Source organism: Carettochelys insculpta, chromosome 5 (assembly GCF_033958435.1).
Source record: "Carettochelys insculpta isolate YL-2023 chromosome 5, ASM3395843v1, whole genome shotgun sequence".
Taxonomy (NCBI): domain Eukaryota; kingdom Metazoa; phylum Chordata; order Testudines; family Carettochelyidae; genus Carettochelys; species Carettochelys insculpta.
Genome location: NC_134141.1, coordinates 84,983,294 through 85,007,300, shown reverse-complemented (window position 1 = coordinate 85,007,300; position 24,007 = coordinate 84,983,294). Strand labels below are relative to the sequence as shown.

Here is a 24,007-nt window from a genome sequence, read left to right as displayed (position 1 = left end):
CAGAAACCAATGCAAAGTTATGTGGGAAGTGTCAGTTCTGTATCAAGACAGCCAGGTAAAAAGCAAGGGCTAGTTCATTATATCCATCTTGTACGCTCCCTATTTCTTCTCCCCATCTATAGGATTTTATACCAACCTTTTTATTTTTGTCCAGGCTTCCACTAATCTTCAAATCGCTGTTACCTACATTTTGGTTATGGCCTTCTGTTAGTCCCCTCAAACTGTAGTGTCATCTAAAGCAAGACTGTCCTTGTAAAGGAAAAGCTTTGACACCAAATACATACACAAGGGGCAAAAAGAGGACAGGTAGTTACACGCATGGTCCCCTTTGTAATGGGGTCAGAGAAGGGGGACTCTCCAGAAAGTAAACCAGAATCTCTAGTCATGTTCTTTGATTATTAGCCTAATCCCTAATAAGTAATATTTTATTGTAACTCTGCCTTAAGAAGTTCAAACAAAGAATGAAGTGAGATTCCACTCACTGAAAGGGCATTATCCCACAAGCTGAATCAGGTTCCTACCTCCACCATTCTATCAGCAACTGGACCAAAACATGTCAGGAAGAGGCCTGAAAATTCTAACTCACTCAGGGCTTGTCTACACTACCACCTTCCTACGAAGGAAGGATGGTAATTAGGGTGTTGGGTGTTTACTGCATGGCAGCACTTCATTTAGCAAATTCCGCACCCCCCCAGCAACTCCGAAGTACCGGCATGTGTCTAGCCGTGGCGCACCCGCCCATACTTGGAAGTGCCGCGGCAGCTTCGAACTTTACAAAATTTTGAGGAGTAAGGGGACTTCGAAGTTGCCCTGGCACTTCCAAGTGCTGGCGGGTGAGCCGCAGCTAGATGCGTGCCGGTACTTAGAAGCTTAAAACTTTGGAGTTGCCGCAGGGGGGAATTTGCTAAATGAAGTGCTGCCTATGCAAGACAGAACTTAATTAGTAAACTCCCAATACCCTAATTACCGTCCTTCTTTCGAAGGAAGGTGGTAGCATAGACAAACCCTCAGATAATGAAATAAATACAGCTGCATTTCTTATGCCCGCACTGGTGCATATCCACTATGCAAGGAAATGAAAACTCAGTGTGTAGCTAGCGTAAGATTTCAACTGCTTGCACTATTACTTTTGTTTGTCAAATTAAGGTCATGATGGTCTTCACTGAAGCCTTCTCAAGGCTTCTACCTCTCCCTGAAAAGTCTTTCAACAGCTTCGTAATGTGCTTCGAGCAGGGTTAGTAATTCATATAGTCACATTACTTTGTGCCTCATTTCATTGAAAGCATCAGTCTTTGTAACTTTACTAGAGAGATATGGATCTTACCTTTCCCCCAAGATTGCGTATGTCCTGGGGAATCAAATTCTGGGATAACCCTAATGCCTCTTAACCGAGCATAGTCAATCACCATACGAACATCAGTTGGAGTGTAGACATGGTTAAAGGAATAAGAGCCCTGGGAAACGTTCACATTTAAAGAGAATGTTTATAAAGCATACAAGGAACATGCAAAAACAGTACTGAAGTTTTGTACAGTAAACCCTCGATATAACGGTCTAATGAGGGGGAAGTTGTCCGCTATTACTGAAAGTCTGTTACATGCAAGGGTTTACCTGCCCGCCCACCCACCGCTGCCAGACTCCCCCAGCCTTCTCCCCCCACCACAAAAAAATGAAAAACACCCTGCCACTCATTGGAGGAGCTGTTGTGCAGCTGGAGAGGCCACCGCACGGCCCAGAGGAGCTGCTGCTGAAGCCCCCACATACTCATGGCTGCTCCGGCAGAGGAGGTGGTGGCTCCTCCAGGTTGCACCAGCAGTACATCCTTTAACTATTTTTTTTTTGAGGGAGGGGATGATTTTACAGACCCCAGCAGACTTTGGGAGTAATGGGGGGAATGTCTGTTGTTCCCAAAATCTGCTAAATCGGGATCTGTAAAAATCAAGGGATTACTGTATTCCTTTGGTTGAGATGGACAAACACATAAAATGTACAGTTACACCAGCGATAATTACAGCTCAATAGGTCTGGCAGCCCAGCCCACTGAGAAATGCAATCTGAATCCATCAAGAATGAATGGTGTGCTTTTGAAGAGATTTAGTGTGATCTAGATGATGCTTAACCAAAAGAAATCGGTCACTCATTCCGGTTACAGATTGAACAAGGTAGTCGCTGAGAGAATCATGGGTTTAACAAAGTAATTGTTTTGGTAGACTTCTCCGCACCCCCATCAGGCCAGACCAGCACTGCTGGTTCTGAAACTTTTCATGGGCCCTTTTGCTGGCCACATGGAAAGCCCAAATTAATGGAAAATGCTGATTTGAGAGGTGGAGTCTGTTTGAAGTTACTACCTCTCTGCTTGCCAGCTTCCGACGGCTGCCTGATTTTGAACCACTGTCCATCTTATGGTGCTGAATGTGAGCACTGTCCCCTCTCCCTGCTGTAGCTTGAAAGTGACAGATGGCTCTCCTAGTTATTGACTTGGTGTAGCACATGAGAATTCACTTTGTGATTGACAGTGAACAATAACAACATGACCCTTCGTGGCTTATCAAAAGGGATCTTTGGGGTTCTAGTCAAAGAGTGTCTCAGCTGTAGAAACTTACACTGAAAAAAATGCAACTCATCATTCAGGCAAGATGCTCCCCCTCCCAGAGCCTGCAAGTTGGGAAGAGGCAGGACAGATGACAGCCAGCAACAGCAAATTTGACTCAGTTGCACCATATGGAATTCCCACCTTGATTTTAACCAGTTTTTTTCTGCCCTAAGCACTCCCCTTGGATTTTTGATGAGTGGTTCAGCAGCTTTTGAACAACTTTCAATAGAAAAGCATGAATAATTGTTGTTAGGCTCAACAAGATGAAATTCCAGTAACAGAGTAATCCAACATCATTAGAATTTGGCCAGATTTGTGTGTTGTGAGGCGCAGAGCAGACCCTCACTACTGGTGACTGACCCAAGGTCAGTCAGTGAGTGACTAGTCGGCCTAATAATATACATTAACAAGTGTTGTTTAAGACTTTCACAGTGTGCCATGAATAGTCTGCAGTACATTTTGTAATATTTATCTATTAGTACAAGACTCTGCCCACTCTTGGGGTGCTACTTGTTGGATCGTGGAAGACTGCAGAGAAGCCACTCACATGCGTGTTACAACTGGCAAGGCTTATACAGGTTTCACCTCCCTGGACCCACACCAGTCCAGAATGAGGGAATTTGCTGGACTAGGGGTGGTCCCCTACTGTTGGCCCCTCAGTAGTTCCAGCCCCTGCTGAGCTGCTCTGCCCTGCCCCAGCCGACCCGTGGCTGTAGTGTCCCCAGCTCTCAGCCCTGCTGTGGCTCCCATGAAGGGCTGGGAGCCAAGCCACTGCTCCCCAGCTGCACGACTCCTCGGCTGCTCCCTGTCCCCAGCGGAGCCTGCCTGGCCAATGCCAGGCTGCCACTCCCCAGTCCCAGCGACTCCCTCACTGCTGCCAGCCCACCGCTCCCACCTGCAGCTCCCTGGCCCCCACTCTCTGGTCCATCAACATCCACGGTCTGGATGAACCCCTAAGCTATCTTTCACTTTCAAACACAGAAACCAAATGATTTGATCTCCATGATGAGTCTTGGCCAGGCCCAGCAAAATAACTGGGAAGACAACTCTGAATGAGCAAAAACCATCTTGAACAGACTGTATCTTGCTAGATTAAGATCCAGCCTTTAAGATGCACATTTACTCTCTTATTTGTTTGTAACCGTTTCTGACTTTCTCCCTTATGCCTGAGCTCACTGAAGCCCTCTCTCTCTGTTAATAACCTTGTTCAATCCAATCCAACCCTGGGGCTTCAATTGAATTTAGTGACTGTTAATTGCAGTAAAAACAATAAGCTGCTGGGCTTTTGTTTTTGTAAAGGAGCAACAGACCTTATTACTACTCTGAAGGGTCCATAAGGGGACTGGGCATCTCAGGGCAGATGGTTTGGGGGGAAAGGTGGGTGTGGCTAGTAATAACTAAGGCTGGTGGAACCCAGAATGTAGCTGTGGTGTAATAAGCAACTGCTGGAGTCAGAGTTGCTCAGCCAAGACTGCTTAACACTGAGGGCATGCTTGTATGGCTGCTGAAAGAGCCCGGACAGGGAGCTACAGCAGCAGAGCATTTTAAGGCACACAGGGCTCTAGGTCAACCAGAGATACGACCTCTGACTGGGTTGGACCTCAAACTGTGAGGGATTGTGGCACCATTTAGCACGGGGGGGGGCAGCTCTTAACTACCATACAACCTAAGTGTGAAACATGAGCTCATGAGAGGAGATGTGCTACTTCTAGCTTGTGCCCCCGGATAGGCAGTCAGTGTGTTGTTAACAAACGGGCTGTAATGAGCAGGGGTCGTGGCTCATTGAGCACTGTTTGAGTACTGGGGAAGATCCCTTCCCTGAACCCTCGTGGGCAGAGCCTAGCCTAGCCTAGCCTAGCCTAGCCCTGCCCCTCCCCACCTGACCAGAAAGGGGAGGGTGGGGGGGGGAGACTACCTATATAAAAGCCCCTTCTAGGAGCCGAGATGGGGCCCTGCCACCAGAGGAGCCAGCAGCTGATCCTGAGCTCCTAAGATGGGTGGCCATTCCAGTCCTGCAAGACCTATATGACTGGCCTGGATTAGCTGGGCTCACTGCTAGATCTCACCAAGGAGGAGCTACCAGCCAGCCAGAGATGCAGTTCTACCCAAACCCAGAGGAATTTGACCCACAAGGTATGATCAGAGGGGCAGTTTTGGAAGCGGCCCAGAAACAGCAAGGTCAGCATGTTGTGGTGTGGATCCTCCTGACTCCAGCAGCAGAATGTGCTGCTGCTAACAGGGCCCTGGGCTGAGGCACCATGGAGAGGGTGGGCCTGTGGCCCTCTTGCCACCCCTAACCTGTGGCTCTTGCCATTATGGGCACCTGCTTGGGTCTGCCTTGCAAGGACTGTACCCTGAACTGTTTGCTTGTTGCCCTGCCCTGAACCAGGGCCTGGGTCTGAGGGCTCTACACTGGACTATCATTTCTTTATTGCCCTGCCCAGAACCAGGGTGTGGACCTATGAAGGCCTGAGCACAATCCTAAGCCCCAGGCTGAAGCCTTTGCTGGCTGATAGTCCTAGGGCTTGAGACATTTCTCATGGCTAAGCTGCAGTGGTCAAAATAAGGATGTGGTCGGGGGGAGGGGGAGTAGAAACCAGGTCTCTGAGGACTTGTTCCCTATCTACTAGGCAGCCTCTCTGTGGCAAGCTGGAAGCAGGGGCGGGAAGGGGCTCTGCTAGATAGGAGCAAATTCAAGAAGGCCAGTTCTCTGGGAATCCAGCACATGGAACTAGGCAGCTGGGAAGGCTGGCCTAGCTGACAGCATGAAAATGGCACAGAGGCCAGGAAGGAGGTGAAAGAGCAAGAGAGAAATCATTTAACCCCCAAAGGGTGCCAGGTTCTCACCCATGAGGGGTGCAGAGCCAAGGCTGCTGTGAAATTTTATATTTTAATTGACATTTTTTTGTTCTGAGTTTGAAAAAAGGAATGAAAATTTTGTATGAGTATTGGGTGGGTTTATTCCTCAAATTCTTAGGGGTTTCAGCTGTATTCAGGCTAATTCCAGAACACAGAACAGAAATCGCATCCACAGAGTGCATAAAGTCAGTGATAATTATCATGGTTTATATTAGTCATTGTACTATATTATTGGATTCCTAGCCTCTATTTGCTAAAAGCTGGCAATGGATGACAGGGGATGAATCACTTGGTCATTGCCTGTTCTGTTCATTCCCTCTGAAGCACGTGGCATTGGCCGCTGCTGGAAGCCAAAATAGTGGATTAGATGGCCCACTGGTCTGGCCCAGGCTGATCACTCTTATTCACTGGCATCATCAGTGTGCTGAGAATATGCTGGAAAACATACTTCCTGAGCCAATGCATGTCAAATGTGTAGCTTAGGATAAGATGGCTCAAATATCTGAGTATGAAATGCATAAATACTGAATACATGTTAATAGCTATGACCTGGAGGTGCTGATGGCAAGAGATGCTTCACTTGCTTAAGGACTGAAAGATTTCACCCTCCAATTTTTTTGAGAGAGAGGAACTGCTGCCCAGACCACCTGTACCTGTTTGTTCCTTTCCTGCTTTCAGTGCCCTGACATGCCTCAGAAGACTAATTTCTTTCTCCTCAACTTTAAAATGTGGAATCTTCTTGGTGTTTGGTTTTAAACATTCTTCCACAAGAACTGCAAGAATACTATAGTGATTGAGTAAGTCTTCATGAAAGTAACTAGCTTTAGACAGAAGTGAAAGCCATGTTGCCAATACAGCTGATTTTTATCATTAGTCTCATGATTATTTTTCTTTAAGAATGAAGGCTGAAGTAATCACTTTCATGGTCTCTACTTGCTGAAGCATTCAGAAAAACAAAGTTTCTAGCCTTTATGGCTGTGAAGAAAACTTCAGAATGGGATCCCAATGCACCCTACAGGCTCAAAAGCAGAAGGCAACTAAAACAAGCCAATTATTTTTACATAATATCATGATTTTTGAGCCAATCTCATGGGTTTTGAACATTTGGGGTTGGCAATGCTGTGAAAGTAACTTGGAGGTTACTGTTTAAAGTCCTGTTTAAACTCCTGTTTAAAGTCAGTTTCTGGTCTATTTTTTGTAGTGGGGTGGTACCCTAAAGCCCCAGGCAGGGGCAGTACAAACTCTTGGGCTCTTGCCCTAGTAGGATGTTTCCAGAAGTTAAATTATCTATTCTGAACTTGGTGAACTTCAACAAATAAGTAGTCTAAATGACAGCGAGTAATCTGGATTGTTCTAGAATGCCAAACTGTTGTATTCAAGATTACAAATATACTTTAAAATTTTAAGGCAAACCACTGACAGTATTAGAGCTGAGTAGATCTAATACTTAATTTTCATTTTTGTATATAGGATTTAGATAGAAGGTAGGTGACAGGAACATTAACCTACTAAGTGAAGGAAAAAAAAAAACAACAACAAACTTTAAAATTTTCAGGTGCTCCAGCAGCCTGATCTCTCACCTGGCATTGCCCCTTTAATCTTGAATGGTGCCCCTGTGACAGGCGCCTAAACATTACATTAGAGAGGATTCTATGCCAAAGAATTCAAATAGTCCACTGATATGTTTGACTCACCTTATCACTCAACTCAGGGAAAGTGGTGCTCTGGTAAGGGAATGAATGGTCATCTACAATGTGCCAGTGGAGAACATTAAACTTGTTAAAAGCCATGGCATCCTGTAATGAAAAATGCAAGACTAACATTTTAGTTAAGCACTTCACTGCTTTGAAAGATGATACTACTGGTCCTGCAATATCCTCCAGTGCCCTACACAGCACTGCAAAGTGTCTGTACTACCTACCCTACCACACATTCTTGGACCCTAAATACATATTGTACATGCTTTTTATGTCTGCATGACTGATTCCATTACAAGGTTCCCCTTGCGATAGTCACCTAGTGTGCGGGTCACGTCACTGGGTCTATCTACCCTCTGGGGTGCCCCATGACTCTGTTCTGCTGGGCCAGGGCTCTGGTCTTCCCGCAGACAAGGCACAGAATTTAGGTAACAGCTGCCAGCAGAACACCACAAATAATGAACCAGCTCAGTTCTGGGAGGGCTTAGCTCTAAGGCCATTGAGCACACACAGGAACACAGCCTCGAATAGACCAACACCCCAGATAAATTTGTCTTACTCTGTACACAGAGAAAGCTCATAAATCTGAGTTATTACAGAAACTGCAGTAAACAGTGAAAGAGATTTTGCCCTAACTTTACCGATCCCCTATTTTAAAATTTACTCCATCCATGCTCCAGAATTAAGCACACAATTTAGTCTTAAAACAGCAGGAAAAAGTGAGCTTTTTAGTCTCGCATTCAAAGGTTTCTATACGTGATTCCCAGGCATGTATTTCCTCTTACAAATAAATTGTTGCAGTGGGGGCAAAGGGAGGTGTATACTCCTCTCCACTATAATACTGATCAGTTTGAAGACATGATCCTGAAACGTTTGAGATAGACAGGTCTAACATCACTGCTGTTCCTTCAGATGAATTACCCTTAGAGTGGACTCAACCTTGGATTAGGTCAGGGTGGTGGTGGTGGGGGACCTAGTAAAGTTTATCTACATGGTTTCACCATTTGGACTGTGGGAGTGTGAACTACAGTAAGCATTAAAATGCTATAACTCCACTGTTAGACACTGAGGGCAAACTGAAAAGATATGCAAACTAGGCACCTTTTAAATTTTGTCCACAGCATCTACATAAGTGAATTACAATGCAGCAGGCTAGTATATGCTGCAGTTTGTATCCATTAGTCTGAACTTCACAGACTCTATTTAATAGGCTGGAAAGAGACACACACCACCCAATTTGGGAAGGGTAGGTTGTCAAGAGCATCCACGTCATTTCTCAGTTGCACAGCTCACAGAAGAGACAGCTTGACGGAACAAAAGCCTTCTTAAAGAGGCCAAAAACCATGTGCGCTCAGAATACTGTGAACATGTTTTTGGCAAACAGATTACAAGATCTCCTGAAAGATCCAAAAGATTAGTGTATGAAGATTAACTTTTAACAAAAACCCATTTGAATGTTAAAACAAATTACACTGAAGTAAGCTTCATTTTGTAAAATACAATCAAATGGGACACTACTAGTCACCATTATTTAAGACAGCAGTGAAGGGCAGGCCTACTCTATATCTTAAAGTCTATCCTAGATACAGTAAACCCTTGAATTATGCAGGGGTTGCATTCTCTGCGTAATACAAATTTTCGTGCAAATTGAGGGGAACCAGGCTGCAGGGACCCCTGGGCTTCCAAGTGGTGGGGAGGTGTGAAACAGGCTGAGGCTTGGTTCCTGTCTCCTTGCCACTTGCAGGACCCAAGAAACTGACTGGCTCATAGGTGGGCAATTTCCTGGGTCCTGCAAGCAGCAAGGAGAGGGGCACCCAGCAGCAGCCTTATCTGGAGCTGCTGCTGGGAGCCCAGCCAGCTTCCAGCTGCAGGGAACCCCGCAGCTGGCTCCAGCCGGCTTTCAGCCATGGGACAGCAGGGGACCCCCAGCCCACCCCACAGCACTATCTCCTCCACCCCGCTCTCATGTAAACGTGAGATATGAACATTTTGAATGTGTCTCTCTGAAGGGATTACTGTACACAATTACAGCTATGACAACTTCATAGCTGGGATCGAATTATCTTGCTGCCCTCACTGAGGGAGCTTGACAATAGAAACTCTCACATCTACCTCTCTTACTCCTCATGAGAATGAGGAGTATGGGGTCAACTGTTAATGCCTGATAGTGTGATTTTTGTGCATTCCTGCTAGAAGTGCGAATTTGAACCATGAAAGATCTACCCTGATCAAGCTGACCTCCTGGTAGGTGTAGATGTACCCAAAAAAAAAAAAAAATCACTTAAATTGGTTCTACTCCTCAATTTTGTTTCATTTGTGAGCCAGTTCAGATATTTTATAAAATTTATTACAAGTATTTCATTTTCATCTCTTCCCCTGCCTCAACTCGTGGCCAATTTCCTCTCTATAGGATCATAATGTACATGTAGAGGTCACTTAATGGTTTCATTAGGAAATAAGGACCACCAATCAACTCCTCAAAAAAGTAAGGGTGATCAATCAACTCCTCCACACCTGAGGCTAGGACTTCCTGAGGCAAATGTCTTCTCTGTATAGGGATAAGGGAGACAACCAGGATGGGAGCAGCATAGCAGGAAAGATCTGACAGAAGAAACACACTAAACCTCAGGATGGCTTTACAAAGTGGGGCATGTATTTCCCCTTTCACTCTGAAGTGGAAGAAGAAAGATTTTGATTTGTTCAGGCTCTTACACTACATCAGGATATAATAACCCAAATTTCTCTGTTCCAAGTCCTCTTATATGGGCCACCAAACCACTATATAAGCTCTATTCCCACAGAACTAAAGTGAAGCCTTAAATTAAAAATTTCATAAGCACTCTTTGACCACCCCCTTACATAAGTGAAGGCCATACATTATCATCTACTACTTGATAAATTCAACTTGTTTGACAACTATTATGTGGTAAGAGAACATTTTCTGCTCGTGTTTTAAATAGCTGGTTTTGAAAGTGCCTTTACCTTTGTACGCATATAGAAATTGGACAAGTTATAGCGTCCAATCACATTTCCGTTTAGTCCTTTAGTGTAGCCACTTGCATTTAAATAAAGTTATGAAATGTATTTGTGCCAGCTGATAATCACTTTGCTCAAAATTTACATTTCCACCTGTTAATCCAGTGCATCGCTTTCTTTTTAAGACTGAAATGTACAAGTTAAAGTAGGCTTTGTGTTCAGACAAAAAGAAAATTGAACCAAGATAGCTTTACAAAGGGGGACAAGTGTGGCAATTCTACGTTGCCTAGAAATAAATGTTAACACTAGATTGCTTTCCTAATAAACCATCACCTACGATTTTTTATGAAGTTATATTCTAAGGACAGATTTAGTGAAATTTGTCAAGGTAAGGTGTGCAGCAAAAATGGGGCAGACTTTTGAGGAAAACCCACTAGTTATTACAAAATGTCAACATACCAGGTTTCTCAGAATACTTTTGACTGGTAAAAAGTGTCTTGATGTATCAAGTAAGATTCCTCTGTGGGCAAATCTTGGGTAGTCAGTGATTTCTGATTCATTGAGAAGGAACTATTAAAAACAGAATTTGAAGAAATAAAAAGATGTTACTTTAGAGTAGACTGTCAAAATTTACCATTAAGTTCTGTGCAGCATACAGAAATGCAGCTCAAACAGAAAATAACTCTAAGGTTTTATGTTAACCAAACATCAAGTGAGAAGTCTACTGTAACCAGCTTCAGAGGCATCATGGGGAGGGACATCTGTGCAGCCTCTAGTCTAGAAGATCTGTAGTAATGTCTCTTCAACAAAGCAGCATGTGGGTCTACTGCTACAAAGAACACGTTTTTAGTTAATAGCTATACTCACAGTCCCATACTCATTTTCATAAACCATCTGGCTGAAGGTTTCCAAACCTAAAAGAATCAAAGAGATTGAGGTCTGTGGAGCACAAGGAAATACTCCCGTCACTAAAACACAGTCAAGCATAGGACCATCACCAGTCAGACTAGTTTACATAGTTAAAAATCATGTTTCAGGCATCCTTTGAGGTATGTTCTCCCTGCCACCATACACTCCATCTCTGTTCCCTTCAAGACTCAACTTGAATTATACTAATTGGGAAGCAGAAACTGTCAATTTTGAAGACAAAGTTAACTTCTCTCCACTATTCCATGTATATTAACTTTAATTTGGTGCAATGACACAGTCTTAATGCATTTAATGTTGTAAAGGAATGGAAACCCTCAGCCCTCCAGAGGATCTCACGAAACTTATTAGGAGCCAAGAAATTAAAAGACACTAACAAGCCCAATTCTATTTTAAAATATGAGCAAAGTTATGGAATGGGAGACATTCCAGATTCAATGTCAACCCTCAATGTCAGTTTCTATTTAAGAAGGAATGGGCAACATCCTTTCTCCACAAGCTGTAGGACAACCAAACCTTAAACAATATGATAAAATGTTGATAGCAGTTGTCACTAAGACACCAGAAACAATTCAGAGTATGCTTCTAGGAGTTTGGGGTAATTATACAATCGAGAACAAAATACTTCCCTCTAAGATATTGAAACCTTTAGGCTATGTCTACATGGCACCCTAAACTTTAGATCTTATTTCAAGTTTATTTCAAAATAGGCTGTTTTGGCATTTGGCACTGTCTAAACAGTACTAAATATCAAAAATATGTTATTTCAAAGCATCCCTTATTACTTCTGCAATGAGGAGTACAGGGATGCCAAAATAGCATGCATCATTTCAAAAACTATTTCCAAATAACAGGCACCTTTCAAAGATGCGCTATAGCTATTTCAGGATATTTTGGCTACGTCTACACTAGCCCCAAACTTCAAAATGGCCACGCAAATGGCCATTTCGAAGTTTACTAATGACGCGCTGAAATTAGCATGCGGGCGGCCGCGGCACTTCGAAATTGACGCGCCTCGCCGCTGCACGTCTCGTCCCAACGGGGCTCCTTTTCGAAAGGACCCCGCCTACTTCATAAGGGGACTTCGAAGTAGGCAGGGTCCTTTCGAAAAGGAGCCCCATCGGGACGAGACGTGCGGCAGCGAGGCGCGTCAATTTCGAAGTGCCGCAGCCGCCCGCATGCTAATGAAGCGCTGAATATGCATTTCAGCGCATCATTAGTAAACTTCGAAATGGCCATTTGCGTGGCCATTTCGAAGTCGGGCTAGTGTAGACACAGCCTTTGTGTACACATAGATTTAGAGAGCAGCATATCAAATGTCCACTTACCCCTCAATGCACCCCAGACCTTTTCTGCCTTCAGTACTGCCACGGGTTCTGTTACAAGTAACTGATCTTTGACGGAAATTAACAAAATACAAGTTATTGACTCAACAAAATATGGACTAGTTAACATCAAATGAGAGACTATAATGACTTTGACATAGTACGAGAACAGGACTCTACATATCCACAAAACTTTTCCTTGTAAAGCTTTTAACTCTGACTTCCATTGCATAAAAGCAATGATGGTGTACCATTACTTACATTTGTTTGTCCTTTTGCATATGCACTAGCATATTTATTAGTAATGAAAATTTTAATTTGTTAGGCTACTGAAAAGGATCATTCAATGGAAGGGAAGAAAATAGATGTATAAGGTTGGAACAGGAAAACTGTTCCAATAAATACTTCCTGTATTTGAGATTGAAACACTACAGTCTTTATGCTATGATCAACTGCATATGTTGTGATTTCAAGAAGGAAGTAGGTCTGGAAATAAGACTGAGAAACAATTTCCCCCACCCCACACCTTCTGGTATTTGAATTTAAGTACTGAAAAATATTTCTAAATCTAGTACTGCAGCATTAGATATGGGGAAGTACCAGTTACTACAGGATCTATAAGAATTCTTATTAGGGGTAGGTCTGCACTTAAGCGGTAAATACATACACTGGACACCTAGCTGGCAAAGGTATAAACAGCAGTGTAGACAGTGAGGCACTGCTTAGCTAAGTAGTGTTCCCTATACACCTGAGCCCTAGGGTATATACTCTGCACTGCTCTCTGTGAACCAAAGCACTATCTCCCCCCGTCTATGGCTGCTATTTCTAGCATCCTGCTGCCTCCATGCTACGGGACCTTTTTGCTGCCACAGGGAAAGGCAGAAGAAGTGATTAAAAAGCTCAGGTAGGAAGAGGCCTTGGGAAAAGAATCCAGCTGTCAGAGCTTATCCCCGCTGCCTCCTACCATCAGGGATTTCACAGTGACCATACACACAACTTGCCTTTCACTCTGGCCTACAGATATTTGTACCTATGCACTCCCACAATCATGGTCAAGCTTAGACATAGAGTTCTACCATGAAACCTATTTACCTGAAATGTAAACTGAAGAAGTCACTGACCAACTTATCTGATAACACAAGTCAAAAACTCATCAGAGCTATAAAAGCAGCAAGTAGAGAGGTTTTCAAGGTCTTTTTACAGCTTGGCTGAGCCTATTGTTACTCTGCAGCATTTGCAACAAACCTTGAAATGAAATGCTAACTATTACATTCCACTAACGCGCGTGTGCTTGGAAAACTAGTGCTAGTGAAGAAACTGTGACTGGCTCTTAGACTTAGAGCTATAGATGTTAAAAAGCTGAGCTCCAGCAAGCTGGAGCACACGATTCCAATGGACTTTTTCTTCATTCCCCAACTAGCCACAATTCATACCATGTCAGATACTCACAGGCCTCACTGGAGGCGATGCTGGGATAACTGTCACACTCAGCGTCTTTGGAACTAATTATGACTTGAAGCTGCACTAACTCTGCTTCAGCAGGAAGCGGCCTTTGGTGCTCATTTTGCCATTCTGAATAGCCAAAGATGTAGTTGTAATATCTGCACAAAGAAGCAAAGCCAGGGAGGGAAGCTCTGAAGTGAGTAGTGATGACTTCCCTCCCCCTTCATCACCACAGCCAGTAAAACGGAGATGGAAAAATTCTGTTTGAGGACCGATGGCACCGAATTGTCATGCTCACCCCCATGCAAGGGTGGATTAAGAACAGGTGGGGCCCTGGGACAAGAGTCACAAGTCCTTCCCCTCCATATATTAAAATACAAATGTAATATTATTTATGCTTTAAAATCCATTCATGCTGCTCATTACTCATGAGGCATAAATGATGCAAATTTAAAACGAGAATGACATTTCTTCTATTAAAGCGAATTGTCCAAACGCACTGAAGCCTGGGGGCCCTGGGGCAACTGCCCCTTTAACCTTCTGTTAATCCGCCACTGCCCCCACCCACCAGTGCGCAGCTACGCTATAAAACCAGTCCGGAGCGGCTCCAAGGGCTGGTGCTTGAGGCTGTGGCTAGCTGAAAGGGGAAGTCGGCGGCAGGACTGTGGCCCTGCTTTTTTCACCCCGGTGCAGGAAAGACACCGCCCTCCCTACATCCGGGCTGGGCCCAGAGCCAGCCTCGCCACCCCAGCTGCGACGCGGGGTGTCGGCCGGGCAGCTCACCGGAGGAAGGCGTCCTGCAGGAGGGCGCAGCTGGGGCCGGCCGTGGAGCCTGGGCCGTGCACCACCTGGAAGCGGCTGGGGGCCAGGTGGAGCTGGCGCGGGAGAATGCGGAGCGAGCGGGGCAGAGGCCACAGGGAGCCAGCGGGGGATTCGCCCAGTTCCAGCTGCTCCTCCTCCTCCTCCTCGGGCAGCGGGGGGCGCTGGTGCAGGCTGGAGGCGGCCAGCACCGCGGAGGCGCACAGGAGCGCCAGGAACAGCCGCGCTCTACCCATAGCTCTGCGCCGCCTCTGGAGCGTTCGGGTCAAACCATCCTCGGGCTCCGCCTCCGACCCGTCACGAGCGAGCCGCGCTCCCTCCGCATTGGCTGCGAGCCGCGCTGGCGGCTCCGCCCCGGGGCCCAGGCCAGGGGGTTGGTTCCTTGTCCAGCTCCGGCCTGGTGCGGGCGTGGCCTCCCGGTGAAGCTGCTGCTGCAGCCGCCTGCGCCCTGTCCCCGCCCCGCCAGCCGAGCTCCAGGCCGCGCTGCCCGCTCGGGTCCTTCCCAGTCCAGTTGCGCAGACGCAGCGCTAAGCCGCGGGGTCCGCCGCCAGCCTGGGCGCTGTGAGGGGTTTGGTAGCCGCCCACTGGCGGGGCTGCTGTGGGGCCACCTGGGCGCGGACGTGCCCGACCTCCAGGGGCCGGGATCTCCTTACCTCCAGTAAAACAAAAGCAGTGCTGCAGCACCTTTAAGGCGTAGCAATACTATTAGTTAGGCGTCGAGCTCTCGTGGGCAGCCCCACTTCCTCAGATCTGGAGAATGCTAAAGAAATGGGTGTGTTCCACCAAAGCTTATCACCTAACGAGTAATATTGGTAGGCTTTAAGGTGCTGCAGGGCTGTGTTTTGTTTTGTGAGGGTACAGACTAATGCATGGCGACTTCCTGCTTTCTTCAGTTTCTTTGCCCTTTAAAGGCTAAAAAACCCCTCCGCTCCAGTAAACTTCAGTAAAACCACATCCTCTGGCCCAAGTGAATGCAGAAGTTGGTGGAGCTGGTTACCCCTGTGATGGGGTTCAGGGGTCCCCATCCACTGGCAGGAGTGACTCTCACTCAGCAGTCGAGTATCGGAGGGGTAGCCGTGTTAGTCTGGATCTGTAACTGCAACGAAGGGTCCTGTGGCACCTTATAGACAAACAGAAAAGTTTTGAGCATGAGCTTTTGTGAGCACAGCATCTGATGAAGTGAGTCTGCTCACGAAAGCTCATGCTCAAAACTTTTCTGTTAGTCTATAAGGTGCCACAGGACCCTTTGTTGCTCTCACTCAGCAGGTACAACAGGAGGTTTATTAGGCAACAGATGCCCAGTTTCTCACAAAAGTGTCAGTACAGCAGTCAGACAGTCATTCCAACCCGTCCTGGGGAGAGGAGCCTGAGGGGTGCCCCTGTGGGGTGTAGCTTCCCCCCTCCTCAAGCTGGCTGCCTTCCAGCTCCCTCTCCCTCCAGCCTCTAACTGCCACCTCTGATTCAAAACCAGCTCGGCTTCAGCCTCCTCTTTGTTCAGGGCAGAGGTGTTACCTGCCAGCCTAGGTTATAGCCTCAGGGTCATCTGTACCCGCTGGGAGCTGCTTTGCTTGTCTCACACATGCACTCCCCCTACTCCATCACAACCCCTTTCCAGCACTGGTGTCTACCATCTGATCTTGCTTGGTTTGGAGTTACTTTTGTTCTGTGCTCTGGTGATAGAACTCCTCTCATTACTCCCTCTGTGTGCCTTCCTTTCCCTTGAAAAAGGGCATTGCACTGCTCTTTTCCCTGTCTTGGAAATTTCACAATGTTACTGGTTTTTGCACTCTTGTTTAGGCTGTGGTTTAGAAAAGATTTACATTGTGAAGCAGACAATGCACAATTACTGGACAAGAAGATAAACATCTAGTATTTATTTGCCTTAACTTCAAGCCTTTGAAAATATTTATGGGGTTTATTTATCTATATTGGAAATAATTTATCTGCACTTACATCTTATTACATATACTGATTCTCATAAGAGAGATCACTTGCCTATGTCTGATTGAGGGAATCTCATAATCTGGTGCAGTTCCTGTGACCTCTGCCAGTTGTCATGAAGAGGTCCCTGCATCACAGGTGCCTGCTATTAACAATCCTAAGTTTTTCAGAGGCTGTCCTGAGGACTTGACATATTTCTGAAAAGCCTGAATCTCAACTCAAGTTAGGTAGATCTGGTGTGATGTTTGTGACTGGCTCACAAAAAGTGTTAAGACCAACACTTGCTGCTAGGGGGAGATGGAGACCAACATTTGTGTAGTTGGTAGAGTGGGGTTCTCATCCCAGCTCTTCACATATGTGTATGATTTAATCTAGTAACTGTTTATTGCAGCATGTGAATTTACACAGTGTCTTGCCATATAAGGTAGGGGTGTCTAACCCATTTGGAGAAGAGGCAGGAATTCTGTATTCCATTGTATATTCAGGACCATACATACCAGATAATGTAAAGTGGAATGTTCACAGTGACAGCAGAAAATTCACACAGATATCAAGGAGATTAATTGTTTTGTTCAACGTTTAATAGTTGCTTTCATCACTCAGGGGAAAAAAATAAGTTCTGTTAGGCCCACAACTGTTTCTGTCATTTGTTTATCTTCTTTCTCTAGCCTCTTCTCTGCTTCTCTTCCTCTTGACTCTTTCTGTAAATCTCCTCTGTTCTTTTCTGCATCTCCTTCCATACAGCAATTCCTAATTTCTTCTGCGGCATGTTTCATGCCCACCTCCTACCAGCCATGAAAACAGAGCCATCCTGACGCGGGTATGGAACCTGGAGCAGCCCCCTCCAGTTCAAGTGCAGGGCCTCAGGCAACACCCCCAGCCCCTTTATCCCCTCCCCCAATCAACATGGCCCAGGGGATTATGGAGCTTGGTACAGCAGCGGTGGGGGTTTCTTCCCCTCCCTGCTCACTACACGGGCAGCGGGAGCCAGCATGGCATAGCAGCCTCTTTTGCTGTACCCTACCATGCAGTCCTCCTGACCCATACTGCCTTGCTTTTCCGTGGCAGCAGGATGAAGAGCAACAACAGGTGGGGTGCTCAGCTTCCTACTGCTGCAGAGAAGCCATGCGCAGCTGGGCTAGCAGGAAGATGGATTGAACAGCCTGCCACACCAGTCTAATCGCTTCGGCTTGAGGTCCCATCCTTTCAGGTGGGGAAAGAGCTGAGCCTCTCACTTTCCCAGGCCCTGGTGAAGTCTGATGACAAACATCCTTTACTCTTATCAGGATCTGTCAGCATCCCAGCCACCTGGAGGTCATAGAAAGCATTTCTTGCAGCTTCTGTGATATAAGAACTCAGTTTCATCAAGGAATCCAAGAGTGCTTCTAGACAATGCATTTATCAATTTTGGAGTGAACTTTCTATCAGAGGAGACTGCACCATAGCTGCTGACTGCTCAGGATACTTTCCTCTGCCCACCACCCACATCCCTTCCATGCTCAAGTTCAACTTCAGCCACCATTTCTTCCTCCATGAGCTGATTTCACCCATGCACTGGGCTATCTTACTGGAGGAGTTTGGTTGTATGTAGTGAAGGTTAGGTAGGATTGTTTGTCTTCTGCATGTTGCTGGCACTTGAGTCCATGTCATCTGACCAGTTCACCTATTAATTGCTTGATGCTGAAAGGGACCCAAAAAAAAGAAATGAAGACTGACAAGGATTGAAAGTGAGAGGTCTAGTGTTGGATGGGCAGTATCCCATCACTACCCGGTGGGTGTGTCTGTCCAAGAATGACGCAATCTGTTTTGGGGCTGTCCACAAATATTGTAATGCATTGGAAGGATCCTTCATTTTGAATGCTTGTTTTGGTGTTACAAAGGTATTGAAAGCCATCAAAATATATGCTACAGGATTTATGTACAGTCCCTTAGTGTGTTACCCTGAGCTCCTGCCATTCCATTCAGGCAGGATCCTAGTATCTCATGATCAACAGTGTCAAACAATGAAGAAAGGCCCAGAAGTACAAGAACAGCTGTCTGCCCTGCATCTATTGGCTGGAGATCATCCATCAGTTGTCACTAAAGCATGCTCAGTTCCTCACCTAATCCAGATTGTGCAAGGTCTGGAATGCTGGCTTCAATTTGATGGAGTGTGCACAGGTTTGACAGAGGGTCATAATTGGCTAGCACTGAAGCCTCTAAGGTAAGTTTCAATGCAGTTCCCAATATTGCTGATGTACAGACTTGTCAACTTGATTAAAACTAATGATGTAGTGTTTAAGATCACTGAACTCCTTAAGAACATGAGACTCATGTCCTCAGAGTCATCATTAAAATAAATACTTGCCATTGTATGGAGCACATCAAGCTGCAGGGCATGTACCAAGTATTCAATAAAGTCCCAAAGTTCTTGTCCAGAATGCACTGAGTTCAGTATAAAACTGGAGGTTGTAGTATATTTTGTGGCAGTCTCCAACTGTACCTGAATCCTGGTTAGGAATGTAGATAGGAGTCTTCTGTGGATTTTACTTCCGGCTGATGATCAGGCCCTCATTAACACCCTTGCTTTCTAAAAGTGTGTTGGTATATCTAATAGCCTCAGATAGTCAGGACTTCCATGGATTTTTTTTTCCACACTGTTTTGTGTTTGCAATTTTGCAATGTAACTAGATCCCATATTCCATCTGCTGGCTGTGGTTTTAAGACAGAGGACATGTAAGGTTAAATAGAAGACTGTGAAATTCAGGAGTACTTAATGGATTTGGCCTCCATTGTACAATATATTGCACATGGTCTGACAGCTGGACGCTCCTGGATACCCACTGATATTGGTGAGAGTTCCAGGCAACACGGCAGTCTGCCTGTACAACAAATTAGGTTTGGGGCATTAGGCATTTCAAGCACTGCACACAAGTAATTGGATGAGAAGGTAGCAATTTAACTCACTAAAAAAACAAAAAGGTCCCAAGATCCCTTATGGTCAACTTCTCAGCAGCGATCCATGATGGAGCATATCACTGCTAAATTAAACATTAAGAAAGCTGTTGTTAAAGCAGACTAGGGCTGCTCAAAGGAATGTGAAGATAAAAAATTGCAGGCAGGTGAGGCGTTGTGTACTTTGGGCAGACTTTGCTGCAAGGGTCCTGTCTTGGTCAGGAGAGAGGACACAGAACAAGACAATTCTAAAGGATCCGAAATCCATATTGTTGAAAGTTGCCTTCCTTTAATAACGCTTTTCAAAGGAGTCAAACTGTGATGAGTGTGGTATAAATAACTGGCCAGTTAGACCTATGAGGCAATTCCACATATACGGTCAGCTGCCTTTATTGTATTGACTCTTCTGTGAAATGCAGCTCCTACAAAGCAAGCTTCATTAAAACTAGATAAGGATGAGTACGAAAAACTCACCCACACAAGTAATTCAAAACAGAGAATTCTATCCTCTGAACTCCCTTCAGAGTATTAGAAACCACCAACTTTGCCAGCACATGTGACATGTACGTGTACTGAGGGAAAGGTCGAAGTTCAGGTTTTGTGCTGTAGTGCATGCTAGTGGCATGTATTGTAGCTGAGAAATGTGTTCGCTCCCTTTATACCAATTTGGGGAAGCGTAGCCTGTTGGTGGGAGTGGATAATGGGATGTGTGGGTGGTGAGACATCCAGGGTGTCATTTACTATGGGATAAAGGGGGCAGTTGTGTATGACATTTCATAAATTTATATGCATCACTTTTTGCTACTCTCCCCCTCTGACTTTGCAGGATATAATATAAACACATAATGTTCTATACCCTGACACAACTTGCCCCCATCCTCACCTGCATTTTTCTCAAATAATACCCCAGGAAGGACATCAAAGGTTTGCTGAACTTGTAACTTCCTTATTTTGAAGGACTTGTGTGATTGGATTCTAACCTCTGCTTCTTAGAGAAGTTCTGGTTTGTGGGAACTTCTTGAGTTTGTTTAACTTTGCTTTGTGAAGAATCCTGTAGGGGTTAGTAACTTGGAGGAAAGGAGGGATGTTGGGGGGTGGGGAAGGGGCAGAGGAAAACGTAGTAGAGGACCGGAGTAGGAGGAGTAACTGTGAAGAAGGCAGGACTGGAAGGTGAGAAATCCTTTGCTTTTTCTCCAAAGAAATGGGGGGAAGGACAGCTAGTTAGCAGCTGCGAGGCACCCTCAGTTCCAAAGCTGAGCACTTTTTCATCTTATTGGGTCTGTCTTCACCACAACGTAACATCCCCAAGGTGACCCATGTCAGCTGAGTTGGGCTCGTGGGGCTCTGCCTGCCGCGTTATACAGTTGAAGTGTAGACTTTGGACTTGGCTCTGGGACCCTCCCTGCTCATGGAGCAGGAATATGTCATAGTGTGCCAAATAGACTATGAAATCCCAAGTCACCACTAAGAGTGTTTTAGTTTTTTAAAAAGGACACATGGGCTGAGCTGCAGCAAGGTTTGAATGGTGAATCCAGCTGCAGCCTCTGCTGCGGTGACATTACCACGCTTCTGTGCTGCTGTTGCTAGCAAATGCTTCTGCTAAAGTAATCTTCCTCTACGGGCCATTCCAGCTTTGTGCTACTAAGCCATATGGTGTCCAGGGAGATACTGTAAGTTAGACCAGGAGCCATTTTGGCTTTCACAACCACCTGGACTACAAATGTAGCATAAAGCCACCTCCACAACTGTTCCATCCCCAGGGGTACAAGCTTTGTGCTGTGTCTCTTATGGTATGTCTACATGGCAGAAAACAGTGTCCTGTGGCAGCAAGTCTCAGACTTTAAGTCTACAGACTTGGGCTCCTGGGGCTCACACTATAGTGCTAAAAATAACCATGTAGACATTCCCACTTGGCTGTAACTCAGGCTCTGAAGCCCAGAGTGGGGAGTGGGTTCCAGAGCTCAGTTAGAATATCTTCCTGGCTATTTTTAGTGTTTGAGCACAATGCCTGCAAGCCTGAGTCTGTAGAGTGTATACTGCATAGCTTGGGGAGTGTCTGTGTGTATTTTTTAAGTGTAGGTGTACTATTAGGCCTTGTCTACATTTCAAGGTTTTGTTGGCAAAAGTTAGCTTGTGCCAATAAAACATGAGCGGTGTACATGCTACAAAGCTGCTTTTGACACCAAAACTCTGCTGTTTTGCTGACAATATAAAACCACCTCAATAAGAGGCAAAAAACTTTTGCAGCAAAGTTAAAGCAACAAAGCATCAGTGTAAATGCTGCTGTTTGTTTTGTCAACAGAACTGACTTCCACCAGTATCCTACAATGCCTGCTGTGACAGCTCTGCTCACTGTTTGGATCTCTGCTAGTCTGAAGGTATTCTCCCCTCCCCTGTCATAACTTTGGAAGTATCTGACAGCTGAGCTAGCTGCTCCATTTGGGGAACAAAGGTCATCATTAAGGTGGAATTCTCCTGTTCTACTCTGCAGGGTGAAAACGGTGGCAGGAAGACTTTCGTTTCAGGGAATGGGAGGAGAGATTGCTGTGCTCAGAAATAAAGCCTCAAAATTAACTTTGACATTATCAAACCAGCTGACAAAGTGGGCAGGTCAGACTATGAACAGGAGGCAGTTAGACAACCACCACTGTATTTTACAGACCTCTTTCCTCTAAGCTGACAGATACCAAAAGAAACTATATCATCTGCTTAAGGAACTCCCTGCCTCTACTCGGAACCAAATTCACACAGACGTGCCTTTGGAGCCCCAGCCAGGATTATTCTGTTATCCAAAATTCATAAGCCTGGAAAGCCCAGACACCCTATCATTTCAGGTATTGGCACCCTGACTAGTGGACTATTCTGCTGTGTTGACTCTCTCCTCAAACCCTATGCTACCAGCACTCCTAACTATCTCTGAGATACCAATGACTTCCTGAGAAAATTACAGAACATCGAAAATCTTCCCCAAAATACCATCCTTGCCATGATTTACACCAATATTCCACATGAACATGGACTACAAGCCATCAGGAACACCATCCCAGATGTTGCCCCAGCACATCTGGTGGCTGAGCTGTGTGCATTGTCCTCACCCACAACCATTTCCAATCTGGGGACAATTTCTACCTCCAGATCAGCAGCACTGCTATGGGCCCTGCAGCACTGCTTTCTTTTCAGGGAAAAAAAAAAGGTGCCAGAACCCCCAACGGATCTCAAACTGCCCCCACCCCCAGGCTTAATCCCCTGCAGTCTCAAACCGCCTCCAGGCTTAGCTCAAGATTCACTTCCTTACCCAGGAGCGCCATGTGCTGCCTCCCCCCACTGCTCCTTTGCCATCTGCCATCTCCTCTTCATCAAAGCTGCGTGGCTTCCCCCAGCCCTCCCGCTCCCCCCATGTACAGCACGGCAGTGGCAGCTCCCAGCACCCTGCCACACTGAAAGAGTAGGACTCTCTTTAATTGGTTTAATGGTGGGATTACTCCTGCTGCTGTTAAACCAATTAAATCAAGTCCAAGCTTGTCTGATCCTTTTGCTGACAGAGCTGTCCTCTGGATCTTGTGCAGAAGAATCTAGGCATTTATCTTAAGTTTCTAGCCTTTTGCCTTGGGGAACCCTTGGAAAAAAATGGATTAAGAAATACGTGGCTGGGCTCCATTGCTAAAGTAGGCATATGGGGTGATGTAGAGACCTTCTCCCCAACAAGTCTTATGTAAAATGCGTCCGTGACTTGTGAAATGTAGGGTATATGCCAAAGAATTATCTTGCTAAGCATAGTGAGCTGATACATTTGGAGAGACATTGGGTATAGTTTATGGGAGGAGGTACAAAACAGCTGTTGGTCTGAGCAGTTGGCACTGGCAGTATAAGGGACCCTACAGACTTTTCTTTTTCCTACCTCCCAGTCAGGATAGGCTCACCACTCCACTGACCTGGTGAGACCTTCATCCTTATCACCCCACTATCCCCTTCCTCCGTGACAGCCCATTGGTTTGGGGAGAACTGACCACATCATCTCCCTACTGATCACACAGTCCAACACTAGAGAAGGCCAACAGCCTTCCTACCTAGCCGAGGTGCATGCTCAGAACAGGTAGGAACTTGCTTGCCACCATTATGACAGATGTGAGGAACATCTGCTGGGTGAGAGAGAAACAATTAGAATCCAGGGATAATATAGCTGGTGGGGGAAGGAAGGAGAGGAGGAAAAAAGGCAGGGTGCCACCTGTCACTAATAGGATCATGGAAGACATAAATTAAGTGGGTTGTGTGCCTGAAATAACACATGATATATATACTACTGCAAAGTGTCTGAAGTGGAGTCCTAGTCCCTTGTGAGGGTTTGTGCAGATAGGGATACTAGGTGTGGTTTGATGTGATGCAACTCCATGAATATTCTAAAGTTATTCAACAGAGGTTCATGGACTTTAATAGGATTTTTTCCTTAAATCCCTGCTTTGCAAGTGTTTCTTCCTCAATAGATATTAATGTCA

At 45.5% G+C, this 24,007-nt stretch overlaps 1 protein-coding gene across 2 annotated transcripts in view; it reads right to left on the bottom strand.

Moving 5' to 3' along the window:
- The window catches only part of HEXB (hexosaminidase subunit beta), a 30,988-nt gene extending 16,081 nt beyond the window's left edge, over positions 1-14,907 (bottom strand). The window contains exons 1-7 of one of the 2 annotated variants that reach the window (XR_012645768.1): positions 14,604-14,907; positions 13,827-13,978; positions 12,381-12,446; positions 10,993-11,039; positions 10,585-10,695; positions 7,147-7,248; positions 1,325-1,454 (exon numbers count right to left, since the gene is read on the bottom strand). Coding sequence is in view for 1 of the 2 variants with exons in the window: in XM_074995432.1 (XP_074851533.1) it covers positions 1,325-1,454; positions 7,147-7,248; positions 10,585-10,695; positions 10,993-11,039; positions 12,381-12,446; positions 13,827-13,978; positions 14,604-14,875 (880 nt within the window). In the remaining variant the exon portion in view is untranslated. The remainder of the gene's footprint in view (positions 1-1,324; positions 1,455-7,146; positions 7,249-10,584; positions 10,696-10,992; positions 11,040-12,380; positions 12,447-13,826; positions 13,979-14,603) is intronic. The other variant, XM_074995432.1, reaches the window with a different exon arrangement.
- Positions 14,908-24,007: the final 9,100 nt, after the last annotated feature.